At 39.4% G+C, this 15,032-nt stretch overlaps 1 protein-coding gene and 1 non-coding gene across 4 annotated transcripts in view; one reads left to right on the top strand and one right to left on the bottom strand.

Moving 5' to 3' along the window:
- LOC101825750 (cadherin-related family member 3) overlaps positions 1-15,032 on the top strand; it is a 98,471-nt gene that overhangs the window by 47,607 nt on the left and 35,832 nt on the right. For all 3 annotated transcript variants that reach the window (XM_040747612.1, XM_040747613.1, XM_040747611.1), the window contains exons 5-7: positions 8,872-8,966; positions 13,437-13,544; positions 14,307-14,503. In XM_040747612.1, the coding sequence (XP_040603546.1) occupies positions 8,872-8,966; positions 13,437-13,544; positions 14,307-14,503 (400 nt within the window). The remainder of the gene's footprint in view (positions 1-8,871; positions 8,967-13,436; positions 13,545-14,306; positions 14,504-15,032) is intronic.
- On the bottom strand, positions 13,104-13,206 carry LOC121141069. Its single transcript, XR_005878006.1, has one exon. It is a non-coding gene; the product is annotated as a U6 spliceosomal RNA (small nuclear RNA).

The raw sequence follows: 15,032 nt of genomic DNA, 5'->3' as shown, positions 1-15,032 counted from the left end.
TTGCTTCCAAGTTCTGGCTATTACAAATAATGCTGCTATGAACATAGTGGAACAGACATCTTTGTTGTATGAATGGGTATCTTTTGGATATATGCCTAAGAGTGGAGTTGCTGGGTCTTGTGGTAGGTTTATTCCCATTTTTCTGAGGAATTTCCATACTGATTTCCAAAGTGGCTGAACAAGTTGGCACTCCCACCAGCAATGGAGGAGTGTCCCCCTTTCACCACATCCTCTCCAGCATAAATTGTTGTTGGTGTTTTTGATTTTAGCCATTCTGACAGGAGTGAGATGGTATCTCAGAGTTGTTTTGATTTGCATTTCCCAGATGGCTAAGGATGTTGAGCACTTTCTCAAGTGCCTCTCAGCCATTTTAGACTCCTCTATTGAAAACTCTCTATTTAGTTCTGCAGCCCACTTTTTAATTGGTTCCTTTGATGTTTTGGAGACTTGCTTCTTGAGTTCTTTGTAAATTTTGGAGATCAACCCTCTGTCAGATGTGGGATTAGTGAATATTTTTTCCCATTCTGTGGGCTGCCTTTTTGTCTTGCTGACTGTGTCCTTTGCCTTACAGGAGCTTCTCAGTTTCAGGAGGTCCCATTTATTAATTGTTGATCTCACTGTCTGTGCTAGTGGTGTTATGTTCAGGAAGCTGTCTCCTGTACCAATTCGTTCAAGGGTACCACCCACTTTCTCTTCTAAGAGGTTCAGTGTGGCTGGATTTATGTTGAGGTCTTTGATCCATTTGGACTTAAGTTTTGTGCATGGCGATAAACATGGATTGATCCGCATTCTTCTACATGCCAGCCTCCAGTTATGCCAGCACCATTTGTTGAAGATGCTTTCTTTATTCCATTGTATATTTTTAGCTTCTTTGTCAAAGATCAGATGTTTGTACGTGTGTGGGTTAATATCCGGGTTTTCAATTCGATTCCATTGGTCTACCTGTCTATTTTTGTGCCAATACCAAGCTGTTTTCAGGACTATAGCTCTATAATAGAGCTTGAGGTCACGGATGTTGATGCCTCTGGACGTTGCCTTGTTGAACAGGGTGGTTTTGGCTATCCTGGGTCTTGTGTTTTTCCATAGAAAATTGATTATTGTTCTTTCAAGGTCTGTGAAGAATTGTGCTGGGATTTTAATGGGGATTGCATTGAATCTGTAGATTTGTTTGAGACTCTTACACATGCATTATATATATACATATATATATGTATATATATATATATATATATATATATATATATATATATATTTGGTTTTATGAGACAGGGTTTCTCTGTATTGTTTTTTGGAGGCTGTCGGTCCAGGCCGGCCTCGAACTCACAGAGATCTGCCTGCCTCTGCTTCCCAAGTACTGGGATTAAAGGCGTGCGCCACCACTGCCCGGTGCATTTTATATATTTTGATGGAACACACCCCCACTCACTTTCCTCTAATTCCTCTTATGTCCCTCTATCACTTTTCTCTCCCAACTTCATACATGCTTTTATAAATTAATATAGATATTTTTATACAATGTATTCTGATTATTATTCCCCATCCCCTTTCTCCTCCCAGTTTCTACCCACCTCCCATCCCATCTGGATACACACCTTTTCTGTCTCTTGTTTAAATAAAAGGCATCTAAGGAATGAAAATAAAATAAAATAAGATAAATAAAAAACCTCATCAAAATATAAAAAATACTAAAAAGAAAAAGAGCCGAAGAAAAGAACAAGAAACACATATAGATGCACACACACACACACACACACACACACACACACACACACACACACACACACACTCATACACTCAGGAGTCTCATAAAAATATCAAACTGGAAGTCCTAATATATATGCAAAGGACCTTTAGGTAGAAACAGCAAAGAGTCCCTGACTTAATGTTATATGACCTTGGTAGAAGGAAAACTTCAACTTAAAGAGGCTAACCACATCCAAGAAAAAAGGAATAAACGGTATCAGACAAATGAATCAAAAGAAGAGGGAAAAAACCCATACCACAATAATGAAATGATAGAAAATAACAAACACTGCTTACTGATAACTCTCAACTTAAGGGTACCAATTTTCCAATAAAATAACACAGACTAACAGAATGGAGGCAAAAAAACGGGATTTATACTTCTGCTGAATCTAAGAAACATACCTTAACATCAAGGATAAACAGCACCTTAGGGTAAAAAGATGGAAAAAATATTCCAAGCTCATGCACCAAACACAAGGGCAACAAAGTTCATAAAAAATTCCTGCAGCTTAAATCACATATTAACCTTTGCCCAGTGATAGTGGGGAGACTTCAATACCTGGCTCTGTAGACAGGTCATCCAGAGAAAACTGGAGATAACAAATGTTATAAACCAAATGGACCTAACAGATACTGACAGAACATTTTCCCCAAATACAAAAGAATATACCTTCTTCTCTGCACCTCGTGGAACTTTTTCCCACATATTTGGACACAAAGCAACTCTCAACTAGTACAAGAAAATTGAAATAATAACACCTTGTTATTTCTGACCATCATGAATTAAAACTGGATATCAGCAATAACAGAAAAAACAGAAATATTATAAATGCATGTAAACTAAACAACTCATTATCAGATGAAAAATGGGTCAAGACAGAAATCAAAGACTTTCAGGAATTGAATGGAGTTGAAAACACGACATATATTTCCCAAACTTATGAGATACTCTGAAAGTTATTCTAGTGGGCAAGTTCATAACACCAAAAGCCTACATTAAAAACTTGGATCTGAGCAGTGGTGGCACACACCTTTACTCTCAGCACTTAGGAGGCAGTGACAAGCAGATTTTAATTGGAGGTCAGCTTGTTCTACAGAACAAGTTCCAGGATAGCCTGGGCTACACAAGGAAACTCAGTCTCAAAAAAGCAAAGCAAAACCAAAGAAAACCAAACAAACCCCCCAAAACTCAGAGAGATCTCCTATTAATAAATTAATGGTACACCTGAAAGATATAGAGCAAAAGGAAGAAATGATGACCCAAAGGAGTAGATGGCAAAATATAATCCAACTCTGGGATAAAATAGAAACAAAAAATAATACAAGGAATCAGTGAAACAAAAAGTTCTTTCTTTGAGAAAATCAATAAGATTGACAAAGCTTTAACTAAATTAACTGAAAGGGAAAGTTCAAATTTACAGTATTAAAGGTGAAAAAGGTACATAACTACAGACACAGGAAATCCAGAGAATCCTAAACTGGTACTTCACCAAACTGGAAAAATCTAAAAGAAGTGAATAATGTTCTTGATCTATATCACTTACCAAAGTTAAATCAAGATCAGATAAGTAATTTAAACATACACATAACCTCCAGTGAAATAGAAGCAGTCATAAAAATCTCCCCATAAAATTTTTTAAAAAGACACATAAAAAAATCACCCACCATGATCAAGATGCAGGGATACAGGGATGCCTCAACATAGGTAAACTGATAAGTGTAATCTATCCATATACACAAATGGAAAGAAAAAAAACCCACAAGATCATCTCATTAGGTACAGAAAAGGCCTTTGACAAAATCTAACAAGCCTTCATAATAAAAGTTTTGGGGATATTTTGGAGATATTAGGCACAACGTTATAAAAGCAGTTTACAGTGAACCCATAGCTAACTTAAAGAAACCCTAAGCAATTCCCCTAAAATCAGGAACAAGACAAGGACGTCCACACTCTCCATCCCTATTCTTTATAGTACCTAAAGTCTTAGCTAGAGCAATAAGACTGCTAAAAGAGATACAGAGAAATAAATAGGAAGGGAAGAAGTCCAAGTTCTATATTTGCAGATGATATGATATACATAAATGATCCTAAAAATTCCTCCAGGAAATTCCAACAGCTGATAAACATTCAGCAAATTAGCTGGATGCAAAATTAACACGCAAAAACCAGTAGCCTTCCTACATTCAATTTAGCAAACAAAATGAGAAAGAAATTAGGAAAATTGTGAAGGTGCAATTCACAATAATAGCCTTAAAAACATAAAATCTCTTGGGGTAACTCTAAACAAGCAAACAAAATGTTTGATTAAAAACGTTTTCAAGGGCTGGATTGATTACTTAGTGCTTAAGAGCACTGGATGCTCTTGTAGAGGACCCAGGTTCAATTCCCAGAACCCTTATGGCAGCCAACAGCTGTTCTGTAATTCCTGTTCCATGGGATCTGATGCCTTAATACAGACATACTTGCAGACAAAACTGCAATGCACATAAAGTAAAAACAAATAAATTATTTAAAAAGCTCTTTCAATATACAAAAGTGACCTCCCTGCAAGATACACTGATCCAATAATGGCACAAAGCTTGTGGGACTAACTAACCAATATCTGATTTGAGTTAAAGTCCACTCATTGATATGAAGTCCATACCTTATGTTGCTTGGATACCTAAGAAACTGAGAATACATAGGTCAGGGTCCTAGAGGGAAAACTAAACGTTATAGTTCTGCTAAAGGATCATTATCAATAAAACGACTCCTAAAGACATTCTTCTATGCTCAGAGATGTCTTTGCTCAGCCATTATCAGAGAATCTTCTACCTGCAGCAGGTGTGAACAAATACAGAGACCCAGAGCCAGACAATAGGCAGAAAGTGAGAAACCTTGGAACACGCAGCGCTAAAACGGATGTCTCTATCAAATCCCTTCCCTCAGAGCTGAGAGAATCCTGCAGAAGAGGAGACAGAAACAGTGTAAGAGTCAGAGGGCATGGAGGACACCAAGGAATCAAGGTCTTTTAGACACAACAGGGCTAGTGCATACATGAGTCCACATAGACTATGCAGCATGCACAGGTCCTGCGTGGGGCAGCACCAGAGGAGTACTAGAGCTAAAAGGAGAAGGGAACACAAGCCCCCATCCCTAACTGAGAAGCTATCTCCAACTGATAGCCACTTTCAAATGAAAAACCACTTTCCCCCAAGGGAATCTCACTGGGGAAGAACAAACCACTCTTTTTTTTAATTTTTAAAATTTAAATTAGAAACAAGCTTGCTTCACTTGTCAATCCCAGCTCCCTCTCTCTCCCCTCCTCCCTTGCCCCCCTTCAATCCCCTCAGCCCCTCACCCAATACCCACTCTACTCTCCAGGGAGGGTAAGGCCATTTGTGTGGGATCTCCAAAGTCTGTCATATTATCTGGGGCTGGGCCTAGGCCCTCCCACATGTGTACAGGCTGAGACAGCATCCCTCCATGTGGAATGGGCTCCCAAAGTCCATCTGGATGACAGGGATAAATACTGATCTAAACAAATCACTCTTAAGAGTGGGCCTCATGCCAATGAACAACTAACTTTTTTTCTTTTCGTTTAATTAATTAATTTTATATCCCAATCAAAGTTTCCCCTACCTCCCCTCCTCCAAGTTCATCCCCCCTGCTCCACCCTCCCTCAACCCCTATTCTCACCCTAGTCTTTCTCCACTGTTTTTCTTTAGATATAAGCAGGCCTACCAAGGACATCAGCCAGCCATGGTGCATTAAGTTGCAGTGAGAGTAGGCTCCTCCCCTGAAATTAAGACTGAATGAGGCAATGCAAAGGGAGGAATGGGTCCCAAGAGCAAGCAACTGAGTCAAAACAGCCTCTGCTTTCACTGTTAGGAGTCTCACATGAAGTCTCAGCTCCTCTGAATTCATGTGTGCAACGATGCTATTGTGTCTAGAATATACAGTTTTTCTGCAGGCCTCCACTACCTCTGGCTCTTTAACCTTCTGCTCACTCTTCCATGATGATCCTTGAACTTTGAGAGGAACTATAATATAGCTATTATATTTAGGGGCAAACACTTGAGCACTGATTCTCTAAATGTTTACTAATTGTAAATATCTGCATTTATCTACTGAGAAAAGCCTTTTCTGATGAAGTTTGAGAGCTGTACTAATTTATTGGTATAAAGATAAGTTCATAGGAGACAGTTTAATATACTATGTGCATTTAGCAGAATAATAGGAATAAATTGTCTCCTAGGTTTATGACACACCCAGCTTTAGGACTTTGGCCTAGTGTACCAGGCGTGAAGTCTACCTAGGGATGCTAGGAGGTTGGTTATTTCCATAGCATTTGTACCATTATTGCACCAGTGGGCAAATTGTACCAAAATAGTTACTGTTGTAGCTCACAGAATTCACAGCTGGGTAAGATTATTAGTTACATTTCTATCATAGGAACCTGAATAGTACATTTCAACACAATGAAAGTTAGCCAGCGGGGATGAAGCTCCCAGGTGGGTACCAGCTTGATTTCTCCATGTCCTGCAACTAAAGTACGTGGTGCTGTTAGTAATAAAGTTTTTCATGGCGATCAAGAGCATTGAAAACAACCTACAATGTTTGGGGGTTCTGCATGACCTCTCACTGATCAACCTCTTGAAAACACAAGAGGTTGGCATGGGATTTTTACTTGTGCTTTGGGATAATCCTTCTGCATACTGTGGATATGTATCATTCTCATTTGTTGATAATAAGGCAGATTTGGCCTATAACAAGGCAGAATAAGGCTAGGTAGGAAAGCCAAACTGAAAATAGAGAAAGGAGAGGGAACGAGTGAGAGAGATGCAAGCAGCCACCAGGGAAGTAAGATACTCAGGACAGGGAAAGCCTCAAATCATGTGGCAAAATATAGATTAATAGAAATTGGTTAAGTTGTAAGAGCTACTTAGTAATAAGCCTGAGCTATAGGCTGAGCTGTCTGTAGTTAATATACATTTCTGTGTGCTTACTTTTACTTGGGACTGTGTGGTCAGGACAAAAGAAAAGGTCTGCCTCCATTTACACACATATATGTGTGTATATCTGTTAGAAAACTTCTACAGTGGTAGGTTTCTATGTGGCTTTCAAAGTCTTTAGTGTTAGTTATCCTTTTCTTCTCTATAACCACTCCTTTATTTTGCCTTTCTACTCCCAGTCCATTTAACTCTTTTTTGCTTCATTATTTGCATCTTCCCCTTCTTACTACTTGTGTTCTATCTACTCACACAGTTATTGTACTATTTGACTGAAACTCAGGGCATGGAAAGATACAGCCGTAGCTACTACAACCTGCTCTTGAAGCATTGAAGCCTCTAGCTCTTCCTCAACTTTGCATCATTTCACTTCCCAAGCTGCCTAGAGATCAAATAGTCGTGAACAAGCTTTCAAAGGTCATGAACTGCATTCTAAATGAGTGCATTCAAGTAGACTGAGGTTTACTCCCCTGCTCTGCGTCTCCTCAAGTCTTGAACTCTGTCCACGCACCTTGAAATGGGGATACGTTTATGACCCGATAGTCCTCCACAAATTTATGCCAATTATGGACAACATGCCAATAGAAAAAGCCCCTGGACAATGAATATAATTTGCCTAGCCCCAGAGCATTAATTTCTCATCTTTTAGACTACTTTCCTGTTCATTTGGGTGGCTTTCTTAGTGATTGCCCCGGCTGCTTAGCAACCACCATTTCCAGCCTTCCCTGAACACAAAAAGAAGTTGCTCATATCAGCACCATCAAGATATTTTTTGAAGAATATTTTATTTTTTGGAAACATGACTTTCCAATATATTTTGTTTGAAAAAATGCTGATGCCCAAGTAACACTTAAATTAAATTTGAAATTGCAAATTTTGAGTAGCTACAAACAGAAACGTGGGTCTCTTTTAAAATATGTGCATTTATATATAGGCAGACAGTGTTGGTGAGCCTCCTCAGTCATTTAATTCCCAGCCATCCACTGTTGTTCCCTTATGAATTAGGCATTATTATTCCCATGTTTGCAATAAAAGGAAGTATGTGATGAATTTGCCTGCCATTCAGGAATGCTAATATTCTACATTGTTCTAAAGCAGCAGTAGCAATCAGTTCAATCTTATTTAGATGGGTAGGCATGGAAGGTATGAACTGAAATTACTCAGAATATGGTGATTCATCAGAAAATCAATCAACGTAAAGGTCACTAATTTCTCCAAATGATTTTTAGTCTGCTCTGCAGTTCTTCTGGGTTTAATTTTCTCTATTAAATTATCCTGAGTATACGCAATTATTAAGTCAGTAGCACTTGGTATAATTAATTCCTGATATTAAGCTTCTTGTGGACCTTTCTCTCCTGTCTTTTTCTGTGAGTTGATTCTCACCTGTTTAGGACCCTGACCTCATCTACTCTGTTGGGAAGGGACTTGCCTTAGGGGGTGCAGGTTAAGACAACACCCTGTAGTTTCTCAAGCCTCTGATTTCCCTTTTGTAAATTGGATTACATCAACACCGATGGCCTAGGATACTGAGACTCCAATGTACTTGGAGCACTTCACAAAGCAGCTGAAAGAGAGTTGAAGCAAAAAGTAGGTGAGGGTATCGGAAATTTGATAATACACTCTCTGTTCCCGAACAAAAAACCCTAAGGAGTGGATGCTGAGGATGTCTGATTTCCTTCCTGTCACAGCTCCTTCATTCACTCCCAGGCCCCAAAGCCAGTGAGCACTGTCCACACACATCATTTCAGTGTTCATTAAACACTTGGCATAGGTTTCCTGATGGGACTCTCTTTTCTTTAGTTTTAGCTTTGAGTGGGGTGCTATAACAAATATTCAGGTAACATGTGGAATGTAGAGATCAGAAAAGTTTTTTTCCTCATTTAAGAGCATGTTGTCTGATCTGAAGTCAGTTGAATAGAATATAGTTTTATCATCATTATCAAAATCATCATTATCATCATCATCAGCTGCTGCCAACATTTTCTGATCATCTATTACATGGGACCTGTGGTTGATGAGCCACACAAAGAACATGCAGATTTCAGGCTTAGTTCTTAGAGGTTGGGGAACCTCATCAGGGAATATGCTGTGTCTCTGCAATATTTTGTTTTCCCTCTTCTATTCAACAAACAGTACTTCATTTCCCCGGAGAGCGCCAGCTTCACCATCGACAGCACTGGAGCAATTTCCACAGCAGCAGCCTTGGATTTTGAAAGGGACATGAGAAGGTAATGCTGTGCCGGGTTTTCTATGGTTTGCAGTTCCCCTTTTGAAAAAAATTCTCCTTATCTGAGTCTAACATGCACCTCACTGAGATTGTTCTTGATACTGTCTTAGCAATGTAATTGGAATGCATTTGTAATTGTGCCATTGCTGCTTTGGATGTCTGTGGGGACCCTCTCTGTGTCACTTACTTTCATCACAGTGAAGCACGAAGATTATTTTTGGTACTTTTATTTGTACCCTGCTGTGGACGTGGGCAGGTCACTCTCCAGATACCTGTAATGTAGAATTGCTTTCTAATGTAATAATCGGCATCCTTCAGAAGGTAGCACATGGCCACTTTGTTATTTCCTCTGCATCAGCTAAGTGGATTACTGCTGGTTCAAGTAAGCATTTTTATTTTTATAATGCTTTAATGGCTACCTCATTCAGTTATATATTTTGCATCAAAGTGCTTCACAGGAAAAGGAAGTAGATTCTGAAGGAATTCCAATAAGCTTTCTCCTGCCTTTCATAAGTGATTCTTTGCTTCAATGAAAGTTGAGAATGGAAAGTATCCTGCACAGTGTCTTGGAGAGCAAAGGCCCAGTAAAGACCAGCTGCCCACCCTGCATACATCGGGTCCCACTGTATCATCAAGATGGCCACGAGTCTCAGAACTGGGCATGTAGCTCAGTTGGTAGAGGACTTCCATAGCATACAGGGGACCTTGGATTTTGATCCTCATCACCTCATCAACCAGATTATGGGCCTACACACATAATCTCAGCACCAGGCAGGTGGAGACAGGGAGAGCAAAAATTCCAAGATATTATTTGAATTAAAGTCTAGCCTAGGTTACATGAAGCTGTCTTTTTCCCCCTTTTTAAATTTTAAATTAGAAACAAGTTTATTTTACATGTCAATCCCAGTTCTCTCTCCCTCCCCGCCTCCCATGCCCCCCATCGGCCCCCTATCCCATTCCCTTTCTGCTCCCCAGGGAGGGTGAGGCCTTCCATGGGGGAATCTTCAAAGTCTGTCATATTATTTGGAGCAGGGCCTAGACTCTTCCCCATGTGTCTAGGCTGAGAGACTATCCCTTTATATGGAATGGGCTCCCAAAGTCCATTCGTGTAATAGGGATAAATATTGGTCCACTATTAGAGGCCCCATAGATTATTCATACCACCAAACTGACATCCTTGCTCAGGGGATCTGGAACAGTCCTATGGTGGTTTCCCAGCTATCAGTCTAGGATCCATAAACTTCCCTCCTTGTTCAGGTCAGCAGTTTCTATGGGTTTCTCCAGCCTGGTCTTGACTCCTTTGTTCATCACTCCTCCCTCTCTTCAACTGGATTCTAGAGTTCAGATCAGTGTTTAGCTGTGTGTATCTGTTTCTGCTTCCTTCAGCTACTGGATGAAAACTCTAGGATGGCACATAAGGTAGTCCTCAATCTCATTATCTGAGAAGGGCACTTAAACTAGCCTCTTGTCTATTGTTGAGATTGTTAGTTGGGGTTAACCTTGTAGATCTCTGGACATTTTTCTAGTGCCATATTTCTCTTTAAACCTATAATGGCTCCCTCTATTATGGTATCTCTTTTCTTGCTCTCCTCTATTCTTCCCCTGACTTGATCTTCCTGCTCTCTCATGTTCTCCTCTTCCCTCCTATTTTCCCCTTCTCTTTATCCTAACACATAAGGCTGTCTTAAACCAAAGCCCCAAACAAAAATTCCTAAATATAAATAAAGTCTTAAGGTTTCTTGGCAAATGTAAATTAATTAAAGTTTGGGGAAGCAACTTAGTTCTGGGTAAGTGAAAATGAGAGACTTCTTTTTTTTTATTGTCTCTGGAATTGGTGGAACTAGGAGTAGAAAATTGAAGCTCTGATTGCAGAATGAGAGTATTAATGGCTGATTGGCCAAGATGGATATCTATTCTCCTTGTGATCATACACTTCCTTGCTTCTTTCATTCCTTCTTCCTCCCTCTCTCTTCCATCCCCCCTTTCTTTTTCCTTCCCTTCCTTCCTTCCTTCCTTCCTTCCTTCCTTCCTTCCTTCCTTCCTTCCTTCCTTCCTTCCCCTGATGCAGATTTGCTTGGGTTCTGAGTTGACCTTTACTGAAATAAGTTAACATTCGGATAAAAATGACTTTTAGCAATTCTATTTACTTATTTATTTAATAATTTTATTTAATTTGGATTGATATTTTGCCTGCATATGTTTCTGTGTGAATGTGTCAGATCTCAGGGTTATAGACAGGTGTGAGCTGCCATGTTGTTGCTGGGAATTGAACCCAGGTCTTCTAGAAGAACAGTCAGTGATCTTAACCACTGAGCAATTTCTCCAGTGTCCTCTCTCTTTTTATAATCTTTGTTTTGTGTATGTGCATGAAGTGTGGCTGCACACACATGCCTCGGTGCACCTGAGGATGTCTGAGAACAACACTGAGGTTGGTTCTCCCCTTCCATCGTTCCTTAAGTTGTAGGGGTCAAGCTCAGGTAGAGGCATGCAACTAACCTGCAGAGTCATCTTACTAACACTAAATTAATTTTTTAATTATTAATTTTTAAAATGTAAAAATTCAAAATCCTTTTCTTGAAAGGAGGTATAGGGCTATGAAATCACTTGCTTGGATCCTTAAGGAAATATTAGGAAGTATCATCATGCCTTCACTCTATCACCATGCAGCTACACCAAAGCAAAATCTGAATTTTAGCTATGAATATTACCATATCATATTCCCATTGTTGCAGGTACAACATCTCAGAATTACATTATTACTATTTTTAGACAGGATCTCAATGTGTAGCCTTGACTGGCCTGGAATTCACTAGGTAGTCCAGGGAGGCCTTTAACTCACAGAGATCAGCTTTCCTCTTCCTCCAGAGTGCTGGGATTAAGGACATGTGCCACCCTGCTTGGCTAGATATAGTTTTTAAAGATCTTTTTTTGTTTAGGTTGAATGGCTTTTTGGTTTTTGTCAATGGTCTTTTTCACAAGCCATCAACTTCTTGAAAGAGAAATTATGAAATTAGAAATTGGGAAATGGTTACACACTGGCATGGAGAGAAGGAGAGGGAATTTTGCTGTCAATTTTGGTATATTTCAAGGTAAAATAGATTTTTCCGTGAAGAAGAAAATAACTATCTCTATTTGCCCGGAGTTGGAGTTTGTTGGGATCAAATCTGAAAAGCACTGGGAAGGCTAGGAGCCATGATTGCAAAGGGTTCACAGTCTAGACCTGAGAGCCGCCTTCATTAATAAGGAAAATTTCACTTTTCACATATCATTATAGTCATTCCTCAAATCTTCACATATCTTTGTGAAATAAAAACTCATTAATTGTGTAACAATACTAATGTTTCTTACAGTGATTAATTTGTTTTGACAGCTTCTTCTGTTTTTATTTGTGTGTTTAAGTCTCTCTATAGACTTGAACTTTCTTCCTGCGTGGAGATGTCATCTTGGATGGCAGGATGCCACGTCCCAGCCACGCTGGGGCAGTGCTAACATTTTAACCTCAGCATCTGTTAGTCTTTAATAGAGGAAGTCAATGTTTAAAGGGTAGAAACCCATAGTTATGAATGGTCTGTTTGCTACAAAATGCGAAGGGTTTTACATTTACATAGCCCCACACCTCCACCTATTTATAGGAAATAATAAACTTTAAAAAATAATCTTTTTTTTCATTTTCAAGTGTTTTATTATCTATTATTATTTTTTTTATATTTTATTTTCCAGTTTAAATTTAGATAAGAAACGAGGTTGCTTCACAAGTCAGTTCCAGGTCCCTCTCCCATTCCCTCCCCTCCTCCCGTGCCCTCCCCCCAACCCCCCCCCCCCGTTATCCCCTCATTCCCCCAGGGAGGGTGAGGCCCTCCATGGGGTGTCCATAGTCTGTCATTTCATATAGGGCAGGGCCTAGACCCTTCCCCAAGAGTTCAGGGTGAGAGTGCACCTCACATTGTTCTATGGGAGTCCAAAGTCCGTGTGTATACTTGGGATGAATACTGATCTACTGCCCAAGGCTCAATAGATTCCCTAGGCCTCCTCACTGACACCCAGATTCAGGGGGTCTTGATCAGTCCCATGCTGGATTCCCAGGCTGGTGCCTGGGATTCAAGAGTTAACCTTTGTCTGGTCAGCTGTTTCTGGGGGTTAAACCAGCAAAACTCTCACGAATTTTTGTGTCATCCTTGTGCATGGCCATGCTAATCTCTGTCTTGTTCCAGTTTTAGTGTATGTACTGCCAAAGCTAGCACTTGGCAAATGTCTTCAAAGTTACTGCCTCTCTTGCCAGTTGATTTGACCCATTTGCTTCCTTACAAAGTGTTAGCCATTTCCAACTGCTGAAATACCTGGTCTGACTGACGTCTTAACCAAAGGAGTCAATTGCAGTAGCTGGCCAGTAAAGTCTGCTGGGCTCTGCTTCTCTGGCAGCCTGCTATTTATCATGAAGTCTTAGCTGTCCTTTTTGTGGCTGTGTCTTTAGTTTTTCATTGATCATTAAAGTGGTTGATCCTGGAGGACTGTTTGCTACTGGAAATCTGAAGATTTTCCTCATCAATGTCAACAATAAGAACCCCACTCTCACCTGCAGGTAAGAAAATGCAACATATTATTTGATTTGACCTTGAGAACATAGTCTTTCCTTCCTTCCTTTTCCTCTTCTTTTTGTCTGAAAAGGAAAATAAACAAGCATTGTATAAACAGCACATAAAAGTGTCCAAAGAAAAGGCATACTTAAAAACTAAAAGCAAAAATAATTTTAAAGTATGAACTATATTGAAATAGTAATAAAATAAGGTGCTATTCACAAAGTACATCCTTAGTACTGACTTTCTAGATTAGCTCTTATTTCCCTTAAGGAAGATTCTAGTCAATGTTGTAACCAGTAAGTGTATAAAATCTTGTTGAGGGTCAGCAGCTGTATGAATGTAGTTCCTACTTGAAGGATAAGAACACAGTGATCCATGCACACAGGGTTTACAGCAGAAGAAGTTTGTGGTCTAACCATCTCTCAGTCACCTTCTGAAAGTTAACTTAATTTCTTCAATTATCATTTTTCACAACCAGAAAATGGAGACAAACATGGTACTTACTTCCCAGAGAAGTGTCTGTTAGGAACAATGAGTAACCCATGATAAGTCTTAGAATTTTTATGTACACTGTACCTAAGTCTTAGAATTTTTATGTAAACTGTACCTAAGTGATTATCAGTAAGTGGTTTAGAAACTTCTGTCATGAATATGACTTCCACAATGCCACTACTCTCTCCAGTCTGCTACAGTTTTACCAACACAGGGTATAGAAATAACAGCAAGCGAGTGACACTCTAATAACATTTTTCTTTTAAAACAAGCTTATTTAATATTGAAAATTCGGTCTTGAGTGTTACCTCCACAAACTCAACTCTGCCTCATGAAGTCAACATCATACTGGACGAAGAAATTCCAATTGGGAAGATGATTGCAATGTGCCAAGCAGCTGATGAAGATAACTTGGGAGATTTAACCTTTGGTCTAGAGACAGGGGATGATTATTTTGCAATAGACAAAGGTATGTTGAGAACTGTGCTGCCCTGAGTAATTGTATTTCTATCCTCCACACACCCAATTTCCAGAGAGGAGGTAGAAAGAGTAAAATCCCATCATGAAACATGTTTTGGACTCTTTGGAAATTTGTGTTGAGTAATTCTACAGGGTCAGTATTTTACTTCTCTGCCAATCCCTGTTTCTTCATGACTATTATGAATAGTATTAACTATGTACTTTATATGCTTTTTTAGCACATATTCTTAGACCTAACTCAACTCTATTATCTTTCAGGGTCAAATGTTTGTAAGGGAGAACCTAATTGGACTAGTTAGAGCTAGTCTTTTATTCCTTATCTAACCAGTCTTGTGGGTGGGGTGCAAATTATGTAGTGTTTAAAGCTAGAGTTGCTGAATTGAGAAGAGCAGTACTGGTTATCTTTAGCACATGTACAGGTTAGTCATTGAATCAGGTACAGCCATTGTCCTACTGTTATCTTCTCAGTGCAGTAAGCTTGGTTCCAACTTTCAGTATCTGTGCTTCTTTGCTTGAGA

The sequence above is a fragment of the Mesocricetus auratus genome, unplaced genomic scaffold (genome assembly GCF_017639785.1).
Source record: "Mesocricetus auratus isolate SY011 unplaced genomic scaffold, BCM_Maur_2.0 Super-Scaffold_100006, whole genome shotgun sequence".
NCBI lineage: Eukaryota > Metazoa > Chordata > Mammalia > Rodentia > Cricetidae > Mesocricetus > Mesocricetus auratus.
Note: the sequence above shows the minus strand (reverse complement) of the source record. Positions and strands in the feature narration are given on the sequence as shown.